The following is a 25,083-nucleotide window of genomic DNA, read 5'->3' as shown; positions in this document are numbered from 1 at the left end:
TCCAAATGAGGGGTAAAAGCTGGTGCTGTGCACTGTCTCGTTAAAGGAACAGCAAACTGGATAAGCTTTGGGAAGTGCTACAGTGAGAGGGGCTGAGCATTGCAGGGGAGAGGGTTTTGAGGAGACTCAGGACTGGAAGGGCTGGTGGTGTCACCCTGCAAGGAGTAATCAGGCTGGTGGAGCCAGGGTGAGGCCATGGTGCTGTGAGCAAGCTGCTGGGATCAGGGCTCTGAGCCAAAGCTGCACAGCACAGAAGCACTCAGGTTTACAGGGCAGGTGGTGACACAACCCCTCACTGTCTGGGTGAACCCCCAAAGTATCACACACAGCTTTATAGGTACAAAGTTTTTTTTTTAAATAGTCCCAGTAAAAGCATTTTAAATTCTCAAAAAGTTTCTTAAAATAACTTTTCTGTACAATGTGTCATGAAAGAAATCACGATGATGGGGGCTGGTATAAAGGTTTAATCGGCTCTCAGTTGGCATGACTTGTGATGTGTGCATGCAGATACAAAAAACTGCCCATTTATATAATTCCTACATGTATCTTAGACCTGGTCTACACTCAAAAATTAGACTGACCTAGCTCCATGTGAAAAATTTCACATCCTGAACAATGTAGTTATATCCACCTAAGCCCCAGTGTAGATGTGGTTAGGTTGATGGAAGAATTCTTACATTGACCTAGTTACTACCTCTCAGAGAAGTGGATTAGCTACATGGATGGGAAAAAAACCCTTTTCTGTTAATGTAGGAAGTGTCTACACTATGTAGCTACAGTGCAATAACTGCAGCAGCACAGCTGCGCCGCTGTAGTGTAGACATACCCTTAGAGATGGGCCCAAACCAAAACGCTATATCCAAACTTTGTGACTCTGGCCCGATCTTTCATAACTACACTCCCTCCCTCCCTCTTAAAAGGAAACCACACACACTTGCACTTGCTCTGTCTCTCTCCCTCCCCGAAAGGGAAGACTTGAGATTATCTTACTTTGGAACTACAACGAGAAGAGTGATGAGATATTCTGAATTCAGCACAAAGTCTTCTTTGTTCACTATATCAGCTAAAGTACGAGTCAACAGATTTCCCCTAAAATAAAACAAACCAGAAAAAAAGAATCATGATTGGAACACATACAGGGGACTACAGCACTTTGGAAATGTCAAGTGCTATACAGCTAACTGCAAAGTAGTGTTATATACAGAGGAATGCACGTTCCAGATCTGACACGTCTAAAGGCCTTGCACAGGTTTTGTACTAGTATATCTATTTTGGTAAGGGGGTGAGATTTCTTATACGAGTTATACCAGTACAACCCGTAGTGTGGACTCAGTTATACCAATATAAAGTTGCCTTACATCAGTTTAGTTTATTCCCCTTCTCATATGGGAATATTTATTACACCAGTACCACTGTACACACTAGCAATGTTGTACCACGTTAACTAAAACTGGTTAAAGCAGTGTACATTTTGTGCAGAGAAGCCCTTCAGCCCTTCCCCATTGCTAGGAGATACTGTATAGAAAGACAACTCCCCTGCCCCTGAGTCTGTGTGATGGTGAGTAGAACTGAAGCTTTCACCATTACCTTCATTAAGGTTCTTCACATTTTTGCCTCATCTCTTATTACAGCTCAATATATAACTGGAAACAGGACCACCACAGCCATGTTACTTCTAGCCTTGTCTTACTGTCATACTGGGGGTCAATCCCTCTGAGGAATTGGAGAGGGGACAGCTAGTCTGGGAGCACCTGTCCCAGCTCCTCTTAACCACCAATGGGTATCTTCTGTCCCATGCAGCAAGTGCTCCTCTGCTGAGTTGGGGTTGGGAGGAAAGAACCAGGGAGCACAGCAAAACAAGTGAACAAACATGAATAAAAAACAGAAAGCAAAAGCAAAACCGTCAACAAAGAGGACGGTAAAAGGCATGAAGGGAGTAAAGAATGCAGCCCCAAAAGGAGAGACAGAGTAACCCTGCCAGTATATGGCACAAGCAATTAAGTGGGTGTTGGGGGAGGGAAGACGCTAATCCACCAGTTTGTTGCAAGAGGGGGACAGGGGGCTGTGTCCTAAATAGAGCTAGGCAGGAAACAGTTTTTGTCTTTCTGCAGAAAATGTTGAGATTTTGAATTTTCACATCCTAAATCTGGATAAAGTCAAAAATCTCAAATTTTTGTGAACTGAAGCTCCAAAATATTTTTACCGTGTTCTATTTTACTATAATTAGCGTACATTTTCAAACAAAGCCAGAATTTTTCAAAAATGCCAAAATGAAACAGTTCAACAATTTCCAAACTTTTTTTCAAAAATGTTTTGAGTCAAAAAAATTCATTGAAATGGACCTGTTCCCGCTAAAAATTTGGTTTTGACAGAAAACCGCCCCTGCTAAGATGAAAAATGCCTGGCCACTTCTCATCCTAACCACTCTCCAGAGTGCTAAGCTACATTGCATGTGGCACTCTTCTCCATTCCTGGAGCCCTACTTCCCCTACCACAGAGCATGGGTAACTTCCATTGGTACAGTTCAGCTCCCTGGGAACAGTCCTAGGAATGTGGAGTGGCGGCTGTGAGCCTGATACTCACTGTGCTGTTTATGCCACTCGAGAACCTGCACAGGAAAGGTTAGCTCACATTAGCATTGAGATGTCTGTTGGCACTGACAGTGGATTTGCCTGGCACTCTCTAAGATGCTCTAAAAGTTCTGTTTACAGATGTTTTCTTCTCAAATGGGTTGCTTAAAACTCACCTTACCTAGGATTTTCCAACTCCCATTGGAAGTGGGGAAATGATCAAAGCAAACTTGAATTTAGAAAGAATGGAGCTTGCCAGCCAAATCTCATTGCTTGTTTAAGGAAAATTACAGAAGTAGTGAATCAAGAGAACTCAACATACCCTATATTAAGAATAGTATCAACATGTTTAAAGAGTGAACTTATTTAACCCAGTGAAGAGAGGAGAGAAAACATTTACTAAGGCAAGAGAGGGGTGTAGCTATGAGTAACAGGATGAAATTAAGAAAGGGAAGGCTGATCAGTGAGTGTAACGGTCTCCCAGGGGAAATAATGGAAGCATGATTGCATGTGACTTCTATAACCGAGTATAGGATACAATCTGCATTGCATGGGATTGCACTGGTTGACTTAATAGAACTTCCCCATCTCTTATTTCTGATACTATGCAATATGCTCAGAACAAATGCAATGATATTAGGTTTTGACGCAAGTCAGTCACATTGCCTCTACAGTTGACAGTTATGAACTTTAGCCTAAGCAAAGAGAAGGAATCTATTGGTTCTATTTTAAGAGGTAATGGAAAACGGGGGTGTCCAGTAACTTCCGCTAGATCTGTGGATGCTTACCATTTCTGACAATTATTCCCAATACTCATTCCTGTCAGAACAGGTAGGCAGGAAAGTACATACATACAAACAACACACCAGTACAAACACTCAATATACACTGGCACACACTGTACATACACAGTTTTTCTTTCCAGGCTTTGCAAATTTCCTTTGATGTTGTTGTACGCTGCTGTTCGGGACTTCAGGTCTGTTTCTATTTGTGTGATTTGCTAAATACAAAAGCAAAAATGCAATTGACGTAAACTGACTGCATTTATGTTTACGAAGTCAACAGTGCTGTAAATAAGTAGCACAATGCAAGGAGCTGGACCAAATGATAATTTCATTACATAACTTTTCATTACATTTTCAGTGCATCTCCAGCATAAGTAAGAGAGTATCAGATGGCATGTTTGTTAATGAAGGATGTTATACTTCCAAAGAGTAGCTTCACCTGGATTTAAGAAAATAACTATAGATAAGGTGGTTGTAAACAGAATTCATTGTTTCCCTGCTCTCTCCATTTCACTTCCCCTCCCATTATATCCAATGCATTAGGCCTCAACCGGGATAAGGGCCCTATTGTACTAGGCAGTATAGTGACATAAAATAGCCGATGGCTCCTGCAAAGAAGTTTACAGTGTAAATAATTCATCCATCCTGTGATGCTTTGATTTAATGTAAAACCATGAATACTGTAGAAAAAAATACAGTATTTTCTATATGGAGAACAATATTACAACATATAATAATAACAAAAGTATTATAATAAAGGAGATTAAAGCCATGGGAAGCCTATATAAAAATATTCTAGGAAGATGGGGTTGCCAGCCATCTGTTTTTTGACCGGAACGCCCAGTCAAAAAGAGACCCTAGCGGCCGCTTCCTCGGAGCCATGGTAGGACCCCGCACCCCCCCTCGTACACCAACCCCCTGGCCCAGCCCGCACTCCAACCCCCTGGCCCAGCCTGGAGAGCCCCCTCCTACACCCCAAACCCATCTTCCCTGGCCCCAGCCAGAGCCCTCACCACTCCCATGTTCCAACCCCTTGGCCCAGCCTGGAGTCCCCTTCCACACCCCAAACCCCTCATCCCCAGCCCCAGCCAGAGCCCTCACCCATCCTGCATCCCAATCCCCTGGCCCAGCCTGGAACCCCCTCCTACACCCCAAACCCATCATCCCTGGCCCTAGACAGAGCCCTCACCCCCTGCACCCAACCCCTTGGCTCAGCCTGGAGCCTTCTCTTGCACCCCAAACCCCTCATCCCTGGCCCTACCCCCAGCCGGAGCCGTCACCCTGCTCTGCATCCCAACCCCCTGGCCCAGACCAGACTCCCCTCCCACATTCCACACCTCTCATCCCCGGCCCCAGCCAAAGCCCTCACCCCTCCCATGCACCCCAACTGCCTTCACTCCAAACCCATCATCCCTGGCCCAAGCCCAGAGCCCACACCCCCAGCTGGAGCCCTCACCTCCCCCACACCCCAACCCCCTGCCCCAGCCCAGAGCCCCTTCTGTACCCCAAATCCCTCATCCCCAGGTCCAACCCAGAGCCTGCACCCCAGCCTAGAGCTCATACTCCTTCCCACACCCCAACCCCCAGTCCCAGCTTGGTGAAAGTAAGTGAGGGTGAGGAAGAGTTGTGGGGGTGTTATGGAGCGAGTGGGAGCAGGACCTCGGAGAATTAGCAGGGCCTGGGCGGGGCCTCAGAGAAGGGACGGGGCAGGGATGTTTGGTTTTGTGTGACTAGAAAGTTGGCAACTCTACAGGAAGAGCTGTTAAGGCACATTTTCATCCTCCTGTGACATGAGTAGGTTTCACCATATATTATTCTGAGTAGATTTCACCAGCATTATTTCATAATGAAAAATATTACCCTGACTATTTCAGTTCAGAGGGTCTGCTTATGCTCCTACTCAAATCAATGGCAAAATGCCATTGACTCTGATAAGGGAAGGATCAGACACTGATACTAGCCCTGAGAACTGCAACAGCATGATACTCACATTCGGATGCCTTTTTAGAAGTCAGCAAGTATGATTTACCTTTGCTAATGCTTCTGAAATATTCTTCAGTGGCTGCTTTATGGGATATTTGGCCATGTCCCACTCAAACCGGGTCAGGTAACTAATCAGGTCAACTGAAAAGATACAAATAAATGTATGAAACAAGCAAGTTGAGAAATCCACTACACTATGTTGTAAAACTGAAAGTAAAATACAACTTTGGGAGCTATTCTCCACTTGGTCCACTAGCCACATCTTTCGTTAACATTAGAGATGGGCTCAACCCAGAATCCCAGTTCTGAATGGCCCCCGAGTTCCGCACCAGATCTGAACTTCACAAAACAGAACCACAACTCTAAAAACCCCTCAAGACCCTGCCCCCACTCCCACCCCCACACTCTACCCTCGCTTTTCCCAAACTTGGAAAAAGTTCAGATCCAGAATTTAACTTTGTAGCACAAGTTCAACTGTCATTAATAATCAAGTCACACATCTTGACTGAGGCAAATTGTTCCTAATCAATCCAGATCCTCAACAATATTCAAGCTCCTAATTTCCAGTGGAAAATATTTTTGAGGATCGGGGCATTAGTATCTATCACCAAACTAGAGTCACTATAAAATTAGCTGTGACTGTTCTGGACAAAAAGATATTCAACAGTATCAGATTTTCCAGTCATTCTCATTTAGGCAAACATGCTCATGAAACACACCTCAGTTTTGATTAGTAAAGTGTGGCTGAAGTTTATAATCCTATCAGTAGGAGTGATCATTGGGGCAAACACTGGAGTTAATGGAATTGCACTGAGAGATGTATTTGATCCACTTTGCTACCAATACAGCTGATACTGTTACTCAGTTTTGACTCTGTCAGACTCCTCCTGATGTCAAACCTGAATACGGAGTGAGTCAAAACTGAGCAAGAAACTCCTGATTTGGCTTTGACAGTGTACCGGGGAAAACATAAACTCAGAATTTCCAAGCTAATGGAAGCAAAACTATGCAACAGTGTTTCTACAAAAGAATAAATCAATCACAGCACCCAAAATGAGAAATTCACAGCAAGTTCTGTTACGCATACAGCCCTCATGAATGAGTCACTCTGAAACTGAGTAAAGGGAGCCTCTACTCCTTCCTGTGATGTGGCAGAAATTTACCAGTGACTCCTAGCTAGCAAAAAGGATTCTTGCCATGATGCACCACTTGGAAAACAGGGATCTTTAGTGTCTGGTACCGTCAAAGGTTGAGTAGACATTACAAAACCAAATGAATGTTTTCTCCCATCAATATGTCAAATCCTGTTATGAAACAGGCAATTTTTTGCATAAGTCAACCCAGAAAAGTTGTACACTGATGTTACCTCAGTGTAGGGTTGTCTTTATGCAAGTTTGTCTGATGGGATAAGCTCACATGTCCTCATGTTGTCATGATGTGACAAGACCATGATGTTACATTAAAATTCTATTGTGTCCCATCAAAAGTTCAGGCAACCCCTGGAAATTATTGTGGGACTGTCACAGGGTAAGCTGGGTCTTGGCTGCACCTTGTGCCAGGCTCAGGCTGCCTTCCCAACAGAAGGGAATAAGTCCTATGATCACATGGTAGATGATTGGGCCTCAGAGTTGGGCCTGGTGGAATATAATGGGCAGCCTGAGTTGAGGGAGGAGGCTGGAGACAAGAAGGAAGAGAAAGGCTCTCTTCCATATCCAGGCAGCAGGTCTGAGACACAGGACCGGCGCTTCCATTTAGGTGACCTAGGCAGTCGCCTAGGGCACCAGGATTTGTGAGGGCGGCAGACTGCTCCAGTGGACCTCCCGCAGGCATGCCTGCGGACGGTCCACTGGTCCCGCGGCTCCGGTGGAGCATCCGCAGGCACGCCTGCGGCAGGTCCACCGGAGCCGCAGGACCAGCAGACCGTCTGCAGGGACGCCTGAGGGAGGTCCACCGGAGCCGCAGGACTGGTAAGCTGGGCCTGCGCCTAGGGCACCAAAAACCCTCACGCTGCTCCTGCTGGGACTGTAACCCTGTAGACTAGGAAGCTCGAAGCCCGTATATTGGAGAAAGGCCACAGCAGGCCAGCAGAGGACATGGGGAGTGAGACCTATAGGGAACAGATAGACTCCTGCAGGATTCTGTGAGCCAGGGGAAAGGACCTGGAGCACATGTGGAACTTATATTCATCTGATTTATTTGGGAGAAATAAAGCTCAAGCTCTTAAAAAAAGGGAGTGAAATCCTGTGGCTGCTGAGTTCTTTGATGAGTTGGCTCACTGGATTACATGGATCCATTAACATCCTACAAACTGGGCTTCTGGGACATGGCATCATCCTGTCAATACCAAGATCCTCCTGACAACCCTCTGTGATGCTCTGTGAAATGCATTTAATGCACTACATTCTCTCAGATCTGTAGCGAAAAACTGTTCTAACTGCTATACTAACAAGTTGCAGCTAGTGCAGCCTCTTCTTGTGACAAAACATAGTCACTCTTCCACACACTGTTATCCTTTCCCTGGACTTCTCTCAGCCCACGAGTCAGTTTACTTTAGTAGACTTCCTAAGTGTGAAAAGTCAGGTATTTTACTTATCAACAGAAGCTGCAGCACAAGAGGCAGACAGCATTGGAGTGACTATGCTCCTACCACTTCTACACAAAATGCTCTTAGGACAGGCCACAAAAAAAAAGCCAACACAGTGGAGCTTTAGGACAAAATCCTGCACCTCCTCTATAAATATGAAGTGGGATCAGCACAATTCTGCAGCATTCTGTGTGATGGGCAGAGATTGCAGCAGCCACAGAGAGGACTCCACCCCTTGGCATGCACTGAGTTGCACTCTGAGGCGGCCTTTGCTCCAGCAACATGGGCTTGGGAGTGGGCCAGGGGAATAGATCTGCCAAAGTGGAGAACTATGTACACAAAGGCTCTGACAGCACTAAGAAAGGCTATAGTGGGTCAGACTATGCCCAGTATCCTGTCTTCCAATGCCAGGTGCCCCAGAGGGATGAACAGAAGAGGTAATCACCAAGTCATCCATCCCCGTCACCCATTCCCAGCTTCTGGCAAACAGCGTCTAGGGATACCATCCCTACCCATCCTGGCTAATAGCCATTGATGGATCTATCCTCCATGAATTTATCTAGTTTGTTTTTAAGCCTTGTTATAGTCTTGGCCTTCACAACATCCTCTGGCAAAGAGTTCCACAGGTCGACTGTGCATTGTGTGAAAAAATACTTCCTTTTGTTTGTTTTAAACGTGTTGCCTGTTAATTTCATTTGGTGCCCCCTAGTTCTTGTGTTATAAGGCTGCAGTAGCATCCATGGAACAGTTCCGTGGGTATTCCCTGATCCAGGGGAAGGGGCATAGGATTTCATCCCTCAAACAAAGCCTTTTTATTTAGACTTTGCAGGCAGGGCTGGATTAACCATTAGGCTAATAAGGCGATAGCCTTAGGCCTTCCTATTTTTAGGCACTACTGGTCAGTCAAGGGGCATGGCCGGGACCGGGTGAGGGGGAGTGAGCTTGCTCACGCAGCCCTTCTGGAGTGCTCCTGCCAGCAGGAAAGGCAAAGCAGCCCCCTGTGGCTTGGAAGGAGCTCAGCCGGCAGCCTGCTGCATCTCCCCCACACTACAGGAACACAGTGTCAGGTATCCGGTTAAAAACTGGTGACCGGATACTAAAAATCCAGTTACCACGGGAACCTGTGCCAGCTGTGGGTATAGTCTGAGCAGGCAATGTCCCCTCTGCGATTTCTCCGGAGCTCTGCTTAGCTGTCAGGGAGGGAAGATGCTCCCTCTGTCCCTCTCCTCAGACAAGGCTGGCAGGCCGCTCCATGATGCTACCTCCTGGGTCCCAGTTCCTGTCACGGTCATCTTGTGTGTGTGCTGGGTCCCCTTTCTGGACAACTGGTGAGTGCCTGGTGGGCGGGGGCAGGGCAAGGAGCTGGCAGGGGGAAGAGGCAGTACCAGAGCGATAGGGTGGGAAGTTTGCACAAAATCTGCGCACGTTATCCAGCTCCAACCAGAACTATTGCCCCTCCCAGGTATAAGGAACGAATTCCCACACATGTGTAGGAAAAACAAAACTAAACATCTCATTCTGGATACCAGTATTTTAACTTTTACAGTACCTTCCATTGAGGGCTTCAGATTTATGCTGCACTGTGTTCAATACTGTAGTGAACTTTACTAAAAATTGAAGAAATCAATTTTTTTCTTTGATGTATTTTTCTGTACTGGGATGCACAAGCAACCAAGTTCTGTCTTTATGTTCAGCCTAGTTCCACAGACCAACACATCTTTGTGCTTTTAAGGGGTTGCAAAAGCACCCGAGGAAGCTCAACACACAGTGTTGTAGGTTTCTCCCTCCCTTCTCCCTCGGAGATTTTAAATCCATTTCTTAGCAGGCTATGACAGAAAGACTGGCTGAATAGGCTAAAGGCAGGGTCTGTCCATTGGCTGGTTCTCTAGCAGTTCAATCCATCATAAAAGTACCTCACATTTGATTTCTTTTGAGTTTAATTCCAAAAACTTAAAGCTAAATAAACTTGAAGTTAGTCCTCATTTTTCTGCCCCAACTCAAACTAACTTCTTTCCCAACTGGAAAATGCTGGGTAAGCCTGGAATGTGTGTGATCTGAGAAGGGAATGAGAACACAGGCCAATTCCTGCTGATAGTTACACCTGTGTGGCCTTATTGACTTCGGGGAGAACAGATTTTTGCAAAGGAATAGAATTTGGTCTCTTCTGCTTTTTCACAACTGGTATAAGCAGAATCTCATTCACTTTCCTTCCCTAAACTATGAGCACTTTAAAGGGGAAAAAATAGCAAGGTCTGCTTGATTTATACATGCAAACGACACAGGATTCCCTTCGTTCTACATCAGCCTTAATCAAACACCAGACCTGATGTAACAAGGTTGTCACTACAGCAGCCTTGGTTGGACTGTTCTTTTGAAAGGTCTGTAATGGTTCTTTTAAGATGCTGATTTTCAATTAAGTCTTTTTGTTCAGGGAGGCAGAGAACACAACAGGGAATAGTTCGGTTTTTTCAACTCCTAGTCATACAAAAGCTGAAAGCCTTGATATTAAGTTTGTTTAATGTTTGTACAGTGATTTTGAAGAGCTAACATAGTAGAGAAGTGTTAAATATTATGACTGGGCGACCATCTAAAGAGCTGTGTCACTTCTAGCTGTTACCTTTTTCTTACAGAAAGCTTAAAACAAACAAATTCAAACCCTAGGGGCCTGGTACACACAGAACTCATGCTTAAAAAACCTCATGTCAGGGCTGCTGATCACACATTCTAGAACAGATAATACTTAGTCCTGCCATGAGTGCAGGGGACCGGACTAGATGACCTCTCAAGGTCCCTTCCAGTCCTATGATTCTATTCAATTATTCTAATTGTGGAAGAGCTTAGTGACAGAATGGTCTGATGTGGTGATTAACTATACAAACTGGGTATCATCCCACAAATAATATTTGGGTTCAATGTGAAATCAGTAATTGTCCTCAGCCAGTGCAACATTGAGAGGCAGCTTTCACAACAAGACAACCTAAAATACGCCACCCAATGTAATTTTCCCACTACTACTTCCTCTACTTCAGTGGATTTTACAGCTGAGTGGTTTTATTTTACATAATATAAGTTGGCTGCCTCCCAGACTGCAGTCAGAGTGAGATAGGATATGTGGTGTAGAGTCCATAGTTTGGGTGAAACACCTGCAGGCCTTGGCTTTGCACTGTGCCATGTGGAGAGCTGAGGGTAGAAGCACAATGTTAAAAAGGTGAGCAGGATGGGGAATGTTGCAGTGTTCATCCTCATACAGATGAGCACTCCACTACCTAGGAGGAGGGAGGCCTAAGAGAAGGACAGTGTAGCATCCCCTGTGCTACCTCTTACTCAGAAGTATCTGTTCGAAGAAATGAGTGTAGTGAGAGTAAAATAAACTTGTTAATTTTACATAAGTAAATAATATATGAGGGCAGGGGACTGGACTCGATGACCTCTCGAGGTCCCTTCCAGTCCTGGAGTCTGGAGTCTATGAGTCTATGTATGTAGATAAATGTTTGATGACTTCATAATTGTTTTGGCAATATGTAATTCACACTTAGACCCGTCCCTCCCATTAGCCCAGCCCTGACCTTAAAAACAACCCCCTACTCAAAATAGATCAGCATTTGGAGGGAAGTTGGCATTTGAGCAGCAGGAGAGAAAATCTGCAGTGTTAAATTCATACATATCCAGCTTGATACCACTTGTCAGAAGAAAGAGATGAGCACTGGTAGTCTGTGAATGATCTAACAGTGTCAATCAGCCTAGTTTGGATAGTAATGTAGCAAATTCTACACAAACTTAGATGTAGCAAATTCTACACAAACTTCCACAAGCATTTGTTCAAACTTCACAGTCACTCTGACCCTGTTTATGCCCTTTGTGTCTGCATTTCACTCAAACTAGTACTTCCAAAGTGACCTTAAAGTTGTTGTGCAATAGTATTTGGAACTGGGATAATTTGAGATGGGACGCCACTTGAGACAGCAGAGAGATGCTATTCTCTAAACCCCTCACCAGGCAACTAAATGAGCTACACAATCTACCACACGTTTGCAGCTGGGATGGCACACACAATCAATACTTTGTCCCTTAGTGTCCTAATTGTAGTAGGAATGGCACTTCAGACAAGCCTTTGTTTCCTCTTATAGGTCACACATTACCCCTTCTAAAACTGATTCATCTGCTATTCATCCCTGAGATTCAAAGCCCCAGTGCTTCAACAAGCCCCTCCTCCTGATCACAAATTACATTTATCCACCTAGGAAGTAAACAGAATACCAATACCATCACAAACTTTCAATACTGAATACCAAATATTTGCAGAAAACTGTAAAGAATCAATCCAAAGGTGAGAGAAAGCTCCTCAAAAAATTGTATTAATTCAAATACTGAATACACTTGAGAAAAATCACTGCTAGTAGTCAAAAATATTTATATTATGGTAGCACCCGAGGTCTGACCTAGGATTAGGGGCTCCATTGTGCTGGGTGTTGTATAAACAAAGAAAAGAGACTTTCCTACCCTGAAGTGTCTACAGTCCAGCTGCTGTTGGCACTCCAAGAGCCAAAAAAACAGGCCACAGGCTAAATCCTTCAAGGAAATTATTGGCTGTGAATTAGTCACTCAGCTGTAATAATTTTATTCCATACTGTTTAATTCTTCAAAATGTACATGTATTTCCACCCGTGTTTTATCCCCTCTTGCTGTTCCTATGACTTTTGAGCTCCTTCTACTATAGACCATAATTTGTGAAGCTGGCGTAACTCCACTGAATTTCGAGTCACCTCGAATCAACGCTGCTATAAATGACAGCAGATTTTGGCCTATTGCCTTTGGAAAAGCTTTATTTTCACTCTCTGGCTTTTGAAGCTTGTATAATTATGCCGCAAGAAGGCATTTCTTGCTGTTGTGATGGGCTAGTGTTCCTGGTAGCATATTTGTTTTGTTTTTTATAAAAGGTGTATCCCACCTGTCCAGCACTAACTGGCTCCTGCCCCAGTGAACTCTGTTGGCTAAAGGTGATGTGTTGCGCTGTTCCCAGCACTCCCTGCATGAATGTAGACAAGCCACTGTCATGCAGGCACACATGCCATTTTGATAGTTTAGTCTCCTGAGGGCTGAAATACTTTGGTTTAATTCTGGCTGTTGGGTTGGTTTGGGGCTGGCTGGCTGGTATTTTGTCACTTGTCGTTTACAGGAAATCAGACTAGATGATGTGGTGACCCCTTCTGGCCTTAAACTCTAAGAATTCAGAAAGTCTGGGCCATATTTCCATCAATCACACAATCTAGCTGAAATCAGTGGGATTGCATGGGTGTAACTGACGGGAGAATTTGAGCCAGTATGATTGAGGGGGCGGAAAATGAGAGTAGGAAGCAGAAGCTCAGGTGTTATAGTATTGATGCTGAGTTGCTCTGTGGCCTTGGGCAAATCCTTAATTTTGAGGTGTTCCTTTCTCCCACTGTGAAGTGGGGATAATATTTATCTCAGACAGTGTCAGGAGGATTAATTAGCTGGTGTCTATGCATGACATCCTAACATATAAGAACTCTTTAGTGTACAAAAATATGACTCCATTTTGCAAGATGCAATAGTCTTTGAAAGGCTGAAGTACTCCTAACCTGAGTTTAAGAAAGAAATGCATTATCCTGATCATCAGAACATAAATGTTTGTAACAAATATTGCACAGCCAACTCATTCTCACATCTGTCTGTTGTGCATGCAGAGCTGTTAGAAGAGGAGAGGAAAAGGGCAAAACAAGGAAATAAAAGAAGAAAATGGGTTAAACCTGTTGTTATCTAAGTCATAGGGATATCGTGACCGAGCTACGAGGTTGTTACTTGAGAAATCCCTCGTAACCTGATCACTGTATCCCTACAACCAGACTGAGAGACCCATCATTAGCATTAACACACTCAAGTGCATGCTTGTCAAAACACAGCAACAATCAATACTTAACATACTCTTTAGACACTTCATTTTATTCTTCAGTCCTGAAACATAATAAGTGGGATTATTAAACTCTCAGAGTTCGACTCATCAGATGCAAATCTTATTATATGCAAGAGGAGCTTTTCTAAAAGAGGAAGCCCTACACTATTCCTAAAGGGTTTGGAAAGAAAATAGTGCAAATAGTCAAAATTGTTTAAAATTGGAACACACAGACTATGACTGCTAATGTCACACTCTGCCATCTAAGGATTTTTCGCTCCAGGTCTGTGGTAGCATTCCGAACCCTAGGAAAACATGAGGAGAACAGACATTTCTAAACAGCTGAGACACTCATAGGCTAATGATATGAGCACAAGACTGGGAGCTAGAAGCTCTTAAATGTTAATTCCAGTTTTGGCATAGACTCTCCCTGGGGCCTTGGGGACGGCCTGTAACCTTAATTTCTCCTTCTGTAAAATGTGAATGATGTTTACCACAGGGGTACAATAAGGAGTGGTCACTGTAATATTTGTAAAGTGCTTTGAGAACGAAGAGCAGTCTATAGAGTTCAAATGCTGCTGGCAAGGGCAGAATTGCACAGGGAAAATTGAAGGGAACACACTCCAAACAGGACCAGCATGTGTGTGTATCCAGCTACTACACAGCCACTGACTGCCGCACTGGAGTTGGCAGGGGTGGCTCCAGGCACCAGCACTCCAAGCGCGTGCTTGGGGTGGCAAGCTGTGGGCGGCGCTCTGCCAGTCGCCGCTAGGGCGGCAGGCAGGGTGCCTTCCGCGGTATGCCTGCGGAAGGTCCACTGGTCCCGCAGCTTCGGTGGACCTCCCACTGGCATGCCTGCGGAGGGTCCGCTGGTCCCGCGGGACCAGCGGACCCTTCGTGCTTGGGGCGGCAAAATGTCTAGAGCCGCCCCTGGGAGTTGGTCCTGCCCTGTAATTGGCAGACTAGTGCCCTGGCCACACACTGTGTCCTCAAGAGAACATAGGCAGCCCATCTCAAAACACTTTCAGCACTGTAGTGAGATCATGCCCTGGAAAAAGCCCCTCATTTGCTCTTTCTTCCTATACAGAATAAAGCAGGATTTTTGCTCTATGCATCAAGCAGGAACACCATTATTCTAAGTGCTTGGTATAGAAAACTGCTTAAAGTTATGCTTACCACTGAAGTATTGTGACTACTGTATTATACAAATACAATGTCCGCTGTCCTGCTGCCCAGAATTGGCACTTAATGTCCATTAGATGAAGTGACTCTTAATGAGTGGCTCTGAGGCAGACTGACATGTCCACTTATGATGTCAGGTAGGTAAAGCTGTAGTTACCAGAGAGTTCCTCTTCTCTCAGTATTGTAGTGGAGAATGAGCCATACATGCCTTTGCTAACTGATGTCACAAACTAGCATTCCAGTCAGATAGTCAATCAGAGCAGATTACGCCTTAATGGTCCATATATTTTCAAAACCACGCAGCCCATGGAGGGTCGTGAGTCGGTCACGCAATGACAGACAATGACGCCTACCTTCTTTTCTAGTCCCCTCCCCAGGTTGATAAACATTTTTTCTTGAATGAAAAATGGACATTGGACAATGGAAAGGGGAAGTGAAACTGAAATAAACTGGAAAAAGCTTGTATTAACATCAGTGGAAGGAGGACTAGGCTTAAGATCTGTTTTTGAAAACAGTATGACAAAATTTCCTGTATCTTCCCCCCCTAAAAAAAGACAGATGTCTTAATCCTATTTGTTCAAATTCTAACTTAAATATAGAAAGCATCAATGAATTAAAAACATTCATATTCACAGCACCTACCTCCATTGGCCAGAAGATTCTCCTGGACTTTATCTTTTGAGTCCTCCATAACTTCTCCTATGTACTGTGCTATTTTCTTTATTACGCTTAGGTGTAACAAGAGAAGCTTTTGTTAATGACAGAATCTAATTGAAGATAAAACAGTTACAACAATTATCTTATTAACAAGGAGGTACTCGTTCAACCTATTTCTGAAGCAAGGCTTTTAATTTGTAATTCAAATGATGATGAACAAAAGGCTTATGGCATACTGCATAACTACACTGCTTATTTCTAAATACACTGTACTTCGTAAATATTCTCTAGTCTAGGCTGTAACCTGGTCCCATTCAAACCTATGGGAATCTTGCAATTAATTTCTTTGGGATTAGATTTGACCTCATGTGCATCTCCTACACTTCATAACATCTATGCACAAAGACTTAATCCTAGAAAAATGTATGTGTGCATAAAATTCCAAGGATGATCAAGGGATTGTCTTCTAAATATTGAGTATTCCGGAATACTCAAGTGGTTGAAATTAAAAAAAGTAATGCAAATGTGCAACTAGAACAAAAATATATCAGTTTCATAGGATGCTAAATCAATTTCTGTAGTTAATTAAGATTTAAAAAACTTCCTAAGGACAAAACCAAAATCCTACTGTACGGCAAACGTGCACCCTCTATGTATTGTTCCACAGAGGGAAGGGCCTAACTGCCCCTCTCCTGCAGAAATATCCATGGGAGGTAGCTGGGGGAGTGCAGGTTCCTCTGACAGAGTTTCCTCCAAATTCTACTTCTGTTGGGAATTCCTCCTTACCCCTTCAGAAAAAGCTGCAAGTCCAGACTCCTAAACTGGCAGGTTCCACAAGATATGAAGGGATCTGGAGATTGACTGGCTACTAATAGCCATCTGTGCTGAGCCCTTGTGCCTGTGATCCAGTTCCTTGAACCCCCTACTGTCTTCTCTAGTTCACTAGCAGCACAGCTATTTATTCCAGTCTAGGCTTTTTCCCTGTGGCTCCTTGAGATAGATGGCAGCACTTGGCTCCTCACCACTCCTTCACTGGGCTGTACTAACAAGCATCGGTGTCATACTCTCCTGCCAAGGAGAAAACTGAAGCAAAATATGCTTCAATTAAGCCTCTTATTTGAGTAACAAGAATCAGAACTGTGAACTGTGTTCTGTCCAAATAACCATCTTGTAGTCTATTATAATGGTCTAGAACAGTTGTTCTCAAACTGGGTCGGGACCCCAAAGTGGGTCGGGACCCCTTTTTAATGGGGTCACTAGGGCTGACGTTAGACTTGCTGGGGCCCAGGACTGAAGCTGAAGCTCGAGCCCCGCTGCCCGGGGCCAAAGCTGAAGCCTGAGGGTTTCAGCTCTAGGTGGTGGGGCTCAAGTTACAGGCCTCCTGCATGGGGCTGAAGGCCTTGGGCTTTGGCTTTGCCCCCTCCACCCCCCAGGCTGTCAGAGCTCAGGCTTCAGTTCATCCTCCTAGGGTCATGTAGTAATTTTTGTTGTCAGAAGGGGGTCGCGGTGCAATGAAGTTTGAGAACCCCTGGTCTAGAAGAATCAAATATATTGCATGTGAAAGCAGTTTGCAATGTCATCACCTAAAGAAAACTATCCAGCACTGGATGTGTAGGCAACAATGCATTGAACAGCAGTTAGTAGATAGACCCAGAGGATACTAATGGAAAGGTTAGAGCAGTGGTAATGGTATGTGATCTGCAGCTCCTTTTCAATTGACATGTGGATGAAATATTTTGAGAAAGGAACAGTGCAGAAGGGTGCGGGGAAGATAGGTGATGGGGACGGAACAGGACAGGGGTCAATGTCAGCATCTCTCTCAGGAACCAATTCTGCAAAGGTATTGAACACCCTCAACAGCCTTTGAAACCAGTGGATGTGAATGCGTTCAGCACCTTGTAGGATCAGGCCCTTACAGAGTGGTCCATGGAACAAAAGTGCTGGTGAATCTCTGAGTAAAGGCACGTATGAAGAGTGAGCAATCAGAAAGCATCAGAGCCTAACGCTGCCTTACAGTGACCTGGAAAAACACTCTGTCTTGCTGTGTAAATAAATAATAAAAGTATGCGGAAACAAGAGACCCTGAAAACTCTTGCCCCTTCTCTGCTGTCCTAGTGAGAAGTAGTGCTGACAGGTTTGAGCTGCCTAGCTTTAACCAGCATTTCTTGCATTTGTTTATCTAACAACAGTTCAGCAGGGAGCTCCTTTCAATGAGCAGGAAAGTAAATGTCCAGTTCATTTGCATCGCCTGTCACTAATAACCAACTGTATGTGGTTATTCTTGTTTACTTCTACTGAGGCATGTGTGTTTGGTACATTAACCCTTGGATTACACAATCTATTCTCAAAAACCTACCGGACTATTTATATAGTGTATAAAACATATGCTTTTTTTTTTTTTTTTTGGTATTTCACTGTGCTAAGGCCTTAACACAATTGTATCGACTGATATCTTTCTCTGCTCATCCTTTGCTTTGATATTGTATATATTTGTCTTATATTTAAACTAGTTTAATTCCTCAGTATTACTTAGCAGCACTGAGCAGAGCTTTACAAAGCAAATATGCTGAGGCCCTGCCTCAAAGACCTTATAATATAAGGGCCTGATCCTGATCCCTTTGCTGATGATGGATATCATGTTACTTCACACATGGGACTGGTGAAGTCAATGGGGCCATTTGTGGAGTCAGGTGCTACGTGATAAGGGATCAGAATCTGATACGAAGTTAAGACAAGGAAAACACAAGGAGATGACAAACGAAGGGAAGGTCTGAGGGAGGGATGAAGACACCTTGTATTTCTACACACACTGAAATAATTCAGTGCATAGTCCAAGCTTTAGGGGCCTGATTTTTAACGAGGACTGAGCACTCACTGTAGTTAATGGGAGCTATGCATACTCAGCACCTCTGAAAATCAGGACCTAAGTGCTTTTGACAAACATTCAGACTAAAATCATGCAGTAGCTTGACACTGGCTCACTTGGATAAGGGGTACCCTACTGTTACAGCTGGTGACTACAAAGTGAAAACCATCTTCCTCATTTCTTGCCACTCTTTACCCCACACCACTGTGGACACTGACTGCTGTGACTAGGTTTTCAAAGATTCTGGGAAGAAAATCTGACTCCCTCTGCCACCACAGGAACGGGGGAGGTGAGGACTGATCATTGAACTAAGCATTGAATAGCTCTGTTTTGCTAAGAGGCTGGAGAAGCAGCCATAAGAAGTGCAATTGAATGTGCACCATATAATGATTAAAAGCAATGGTCCATTCAGCTCTGCTATAACTCCATTGAAGTTGAGAATTACACCAGGAATCAGTTTGCTCTAACTGGTTTAATCCTGATTTAGCCATCTGATGTAGTTGTAAGAAGCCCTCATACCCCCTCACAGCTAGCCCTGCATACAGCTTCAGCTGCTGGACAAAATCCCTTCAGGTACCTGGGCTAGGAAAACAGCCTGAAGAGGGTTAGCATGACTAGCCCTTAAGCGAGCACGTGCGCATTCCGCTGCCACTGCCAGAACCATGACTATGAGCAATGTATGCTGCCAAAAAAAAAGGAGCAGAGAGCACCCAAAAGCAGGTTGTGTTGGCTCAGCATGTGAAGTCTTGCCCTGTGCTACAGAATGCCTTGTAACCAGGCAACGTCTTTGTTCCCTTCATGATGCATGCAGCAGGTGTGATTTGGCCCAAAGGTCAGACCGTAGAGCTGTCACTCATTCACTCAGGTGAGTCCCAATGAGCTCAGTGTGGCTCTTTGCTTGCGTACCTGTTGCTTCTCAGCAGGAATAAGGGCTCAACAATCTGGCCCGGTGTTGGCATGGCGGGAGTTGAGGAATGTGAATTGGGCTCCTGGAGAATTCAAACTTCTTGCTTAGACAAACATTCCCCTGAAAAATCCTGCCTCTTATTAAGGAGGGAATGGAGTCTTTTGAGAAATCCTTTATAGGACAGTGGGGGCTTTTTGCTCTGCAAATCCTGCTGTATTCATTGGAGTTCCTGCTTTTAAAAACCTCCTACATGTCTCATTGGAGCTTCCTTCCTAGTACTATCGCCTTAATCAGGATTACCTTTCAAACAAACTCTGCACAAGGACCCCCATCCTGCGGCTCTTACTTGGACAAAACTGCCACTGACTTCCGTGGGCCGGTTGGTTAAGGAATGTAGAATCTGGCCCCTTATTTGTGGTGACCCGCTATAGGCTAGCCAAGGGTTAAGCCAAACCTATCAACTTTAGTTGAGTTCTAGAACCAGGTTTAGACAAGTCAGGGGTAGATAAACACAAGGACACTGTGTCCTGTGAAAACAATGTCTGTTTCTCATTTGTATGCAGTAAATAACATCTATTTTACCTTTCAGCAAAGCTATCAAGTTTTCCCAACTCATCTGAGAGACCAACAAGAGCATCCAATGTCCCCACCTGTACAAAGGACCATAAATAAGTTAAATGTACACAAGCCTGTGCAAGGCATATGCTTTCAAAGCTTTATCAGCACTGATTTTTCTTTAGCAATTATAAAATCAGCAAACTTGGTAGAACTTTATTTGCTTAATGGAAAATGGCAGCAGGGGCTCTTTTTAGATTTTGGAACTAAAAAGCCCATTTAGATAAATGGAAAAAATGCACACATTAGTCTCATGATCATGCACTGATGTCCTCCTTCCTATTTTTGATTCCTGAATCATCACATAGAATAGACTGGATATTTCACTAACAAAATACTGTATTTTCATAAGCATTTAAGAGACTAACACATACACATAGGAACAAACTTAGTGTGGGAGGAGGAACAGTATTTATACTAAAGAAATGCTTTTGAGCAATGTTTGTCTGTTTTCTTTGCTATTACTGAAGATCGTATCTTTCTCCAAGCCCAGCTTCTCCTTTTTGTATGATTCTGCACGACAGTCATAATCGTATGTTTATGACATCAGAGCCTGTTGCTGAATCTATTATTGTAATGTTGCCAATTCATCATGATGGACTTTACTGTAGGGTCATACCAAGAGAGAAGAAGGGTTAAGCGGAAGCAAATTCTACACAGTGTAATTAGCAAAAATATGGTAATAAAAGGAATAGGGCTACATCTTCAGTTGATGTAAATCAGCATAGCTCCCCTGGCTTCAAAGGAGATCTATTAACTTACACCAACTAATCTCCTTTGAAACCAAGGGAGCTATGCTAATTTATGACAACTGAAGATGTGGCTCATAGTAGGTAACTATGTATTTGGAAAGCTGGCCTCAGTTTGAACATCCTGCGTTTTCCTTTTGGTGTTTTAACAGCCTGAAAGCCAGACTCCAATCTCCACTACATCAGTAGAAATCCGCAGTAACTCAATTTATAGATGGTTAGTGGTTCCTCTGGATTTAGGGCTGGATTCCCAGACGTTCTGAGATTCTCCTTTAAAATGCTGCACATCATCAACTTGGATTGCTCCCTCAAAAAATCTGTTCCTAAATCTAGTGTAACTCCATTGACTTTGATGGAACTGCTCTAATTGAGACCAAAATAAGACTCGGAGCTTTAAAAATAAAGATTAATAATGGGCTGAAATCTGAAGTGTAATCACCTATCTATCTAAGAGAGATTCAGTCCATTATCATATCTGAATGTGCACACTTTGCTGTACAACTCTTAGTTTCCTCAGAGCAACATTTATTATACAGACTGTCTATTTTCTTCATCAAGTTTCTCATTAGCACACTCCTGGGTATCCATATATCTAACTACTCCCATTGTGTTAGTGATCCTGTTGTGCGTAATGGTATACTACCTTGAAGACCATGGGTAAATGGTGAGCAGAGTGCAACAGAGATCAACCAGCGTGTGTAGAGTTTTAACTGGCTAGCCACCCCTGAGCATGCATCACTCCTTGCAGATATCCTCTCAGTAAAGTAAAATGTGTGCAGGCAACCTCAGAAGACCCATTCTTTTTTCTCTCCTGATCATCTCTGTCTCATATCCATTTTCATTGGACTCTCTGCCTAATTCTCTTCATTTCTCAACGCATGTACCCCCATAAAGAAAAAGAAAGATTTCTCTGTTTGTGTTCTTTATGCCACCCAAACCTTGTCCTCTCTTTCTGCTTTTACCTTGAGGTCTGGGATGAGGAATTTATTGTTGCTGGACAGGTTGGCTTTGGATGTCACTGTGTTCATCCTCTCCAGGGCTTGCAGATTTACTTTATCCCCCGGTGCAGAAATTAACCAGAACTCCGACATGCTTTTTATCTTTCTCTTCACTCCTGATCATTATAGCCACAAATAACAAGTCAAGCAAAGGTCATTGTTTTAAATGTATTTACCCTGTGAACTGAATCCAGGTAGAATGAAGCACTATATAGACAGATTATCCAAACTAACTTTATAAATAAGTTAAAGAGCATTGTAGCTCCCTCAGTTTGAAACCTAAATTGAATGTGACCTTCTTCTGAACATTATGAAAAGGCAGCAGAAGTTCCTCCTCTCCCAGAGTTGTTTCATCTGGTTTCTGGAGACAAATCTCCATGATAGCGCACCCTCCTCTATCAGATTTAAGGCTCTGACCCTGCTCCCACTGCAGTCAATGGGAAAACTCCCACTGGCTGCAGCATCTCTGAGGCAGGGAAGGAAGAGTGAGCCTTTCGTAGGTTGCAAAAAATCCAAATGTAATATGTGTTTCTGTTTGTTAAACACAGTCTCTTAAAAAACTTTAATACAATGGTGGTTGTGTACAAAAGGAAAAGTAGATTGTAAAATAAGCTTTGTGTGTTTTCCGGCAGTCAGAAAATGCTACTGCCACGGTGATCAATTTCCACAATTATATTATTTATGTACAGAGAAGAGAGATGGGGGAAACCATCCTAAATGGTCTCAAATCCACAGCGTAAAGAACACGTCAGTAAATACAATATATTTAGCAACTGATAATGCAAACTGCAGAAAAAATAGAGAGGAGAAGGAGAAAGTACATTATTAAACAGTTCAGAGTAAAGGAACAGCTGGGGCAGATGGGAAGAGAATTTCCCTCTCTGTCACACAGAGATTGCTGATTTTTGTCATCTTCATAAAAATACCTTAAAAGAACCTTCAAATAACATCTCCTGCAGTGGACTTAATGATTTAGGTTTCTTTGCCCATGTTCACAGGTTGTCCTAGGAGGGACATAACTAGTTTGATCATTTAGGGCTTAATCATGAATTATTTGTGCGCACACACACGGCTCCTTGGGAGTTTGGGGAGCACAAGCATTGCAGAGTCAGACGTTAGAGTATAAACTCCTTGAGGCACAGCCAACATTTACTTATATGTTCTGTACAGCACCTAGAACATTGTGGTAATTACTAATAAAATATAACTGTTGTAATTTGCCTCACATTTAGGATTCTGAGATAAGGCACTAGAGAGACTCTGTTACACAACACACTAAATCACTTTAAAATGACATAAAAAACCCAGGGCATAAATCGTTTCCCCAGCTCACTGTAGTTCAGTTGCTTTGTTTCTCTTACCTTGTGCTGGATGGAAGTTTTCATTCCATGAGAGAAGAGACGCTGATGCTCTGAGCCCCTGCTGGTGAGAACGATGGCTTGTTCTGAACTAGCTGTGCGGTGCAGCTTGCGAGGGAGTGAAGAGTTTCAGGCGTAGTGTCAGACACTGCTTCCTGCAACTGAGTATGCCCCAGCGATCTGAGCATGCTCTATAACATCCTCTGAAGGCACTGCGCTAGCTGTACTTTTCTTTGCTATCAGAACGGGAGGGGAAGGATGGGCAGAACTTATGCAGGAAGGATAAACTGGTGCAAGGAGGGGATGGAGGACAGACAGGCAGAACTGGGGACCTGGTGAAAGAGCTGAGTCCCTGGAAAAGTGGCAGAAGGGAAAACCACACGAAAGGAGACTTGATTCAGTGAAATATTTTACACATACAAAATTCCAGAATTTTTCATAATTCTCATATGGTTTTGGTATTTAAAAGAATTCCTTGTCAGCTTCTGTAGCTGCAATGTGTCTACATATAACCTCATGGCAAATCACAAATTCCTTATCCGCTGTTCTGATTGCCGGCATACTACTCCATTCCTTGGTCTCTCTCCACTCTTAATATAGTTTTCACTCCTGAAGTGCGTTTATTTAAAAAATGGTATTTTTATGACTTACTGTCCTGAACTAAGGTAAATAATGTGCTAACATTGTGCTACTTATTATTCAAAGAGCAAATAACCACAGATATTAAAAATATGCTAGTAGCTAAGCACTTGCATCTTTGTGGTTTTTTTATTTTAATACTTTCTATGTTCTGACTTTGTAATTTTATAACTTTTTTTGTACATTTATTTATTTCTGTTCTACAGCACAAGTTTATTTTTTGCTGGGTTTCCTGCATTTCTGTCATGATTTTTTTTCATTCCCTTTGGTCCACTTGTGAAGATTGCCTTTCTTAACTATTATTTTGCCTGTCTCTTAGCTGTTTTTTCACATTAGCACTTGTGTGTAGAATTTATTCTTCAAATATTCAGTAAGAGCACTACGCTATCATATCTGATGAACTGTCCCAGGCTTAAGTGTCAATAGAGGAGTTTCCAGAACAAATTGATAAATTAAACAGTAATAAAAGTCACCAGGACCAGATGGTATTCACTCAAGTTCTGAAGGAACTCAAATTCGAAATCGCAGCACTAGTAACTGTGATATGTAACCTGTTGCTTAAATCAGTCTCCAATACCAAATGACTTGTGGATACCTAATGTAATGTCATTTTTTAAAAAATGCTCCAGAGGTGATCCTGGCAATTACAGGACAGTAAACCTAACTTCAATATCAGGCAAATTGGTTGAAACTATAGTAAAGAATAGAATTATCAGACACATAGATGAACACGATATGTTGGGGAACAGTCACTGTGGCTTTTGAAAAGGGAAATCATGCCCCACCAATCTGTTAGAAGTCTTTGAGGGACTTAACAAACATGGACAAGAGTGATCCAATGGATATGGTGTACTTGGACTTTCAGAAAGCCTTTGACAAAGTCCTTTCACCAAGGGCTTTAAGCAAAGTAACCACTCATGGATAATAGGGAAAATCCTCTCATGGACCGGTAACTGGTTAAAAGATAAGAAACAAAGGGTAAGAATAAATTATCAGTTTTCACAATGGAGCGAGGTAAATAGCGGGGTTCCCTCAAGGATCCATACTGGGACTAGTGCTGTTCAACATATTCATAAATGATCTGGGAAAAGGGCTAAACAGTGAGGTGGCAAAGTTTACAGATGACACAAAATTACTCAAGATAGTTATGTCCAAAACTGACGGAGAAGAGTTACAGAGGGATCTCATAAAACTGGGTAACTGGACAACAGAATGGCAGATTAAATTCAATGTTGATAAATGCAAAGTAATGCACATTGGAAAATATAATCCCAACTAT

The 25,083-nt window shown here is 43.3% G+C and overlaps 1 protein-coding gene across 2 annotated transcripts in view; it reads right to left on the bottom strand.

Moving 5' to 3' along the window:
- The window catches only part of ATP6V1C2 (ATPase H+ transporting V1 subunit C2), a 29,090-nt gene extending 5,772 nt beyond the window's left edge, over positions 1–23,318 (bottom strand). Inside the window, exons 1-8 of one of the 2 annotated variants that reach the window (XM_050950902.1) lie at positions 23,169–23,318; positions 21,772–21,923; positions 20,028–20,095; positions 15,658–15,743; positions 13,866–13,895; positions 5,385–5,479; positions 3,479–3,570; positions 991–1,089 (exon numbers count right to left, since the gene is read on the bottom strand). In XM_050950902.1, the coding sequence (XP_050806859.1) occupies positions 991–1,089; positions 3,479–3,570; positions 5,385–5,479; positions 13,866–13,895; positions 15,658–15,743; positions 20,028–20,095; positions 21,772–21,900 (599 nt within the window). In that variant the 5' untranslated portion in view covers positions 21,901–21,923; positions 23,169–23,318. The remainder of the gene's footprint in view (positions 1–990; positions 1,090–3,478; positions 3,571–5,384; positions 5,480–13,865; positions 13,896–15,657; positions 15,744–20,027; positions 20,096–21,771; positions 21,924–23,168) is intronic. The other variant, XM_050950903.1, reaches the window with a different exon arrangement.
- Positions 23,319–25,083: the final 1,765 nt, after the last annotated feature.

The sequence above is a fragment of the Gopherus flavomarginatus genome, chromosome 4, assembly GCF_025201925.1.
Source record: "Gopherus flavomarginatus isolate rGopFla2 chromosome 4, rGopFla2.mat.asm, whole genome shotgun sequence".
Classification (NCBI taxonomy): Eukaryota; Metazoa; Chordata; order Testudines; family Testudinidae; genus Gopherus; species Gopherus flavomarginatus.
This window is presented reverse-complemented; position numbering and strand designations above follow the sequence as displayed.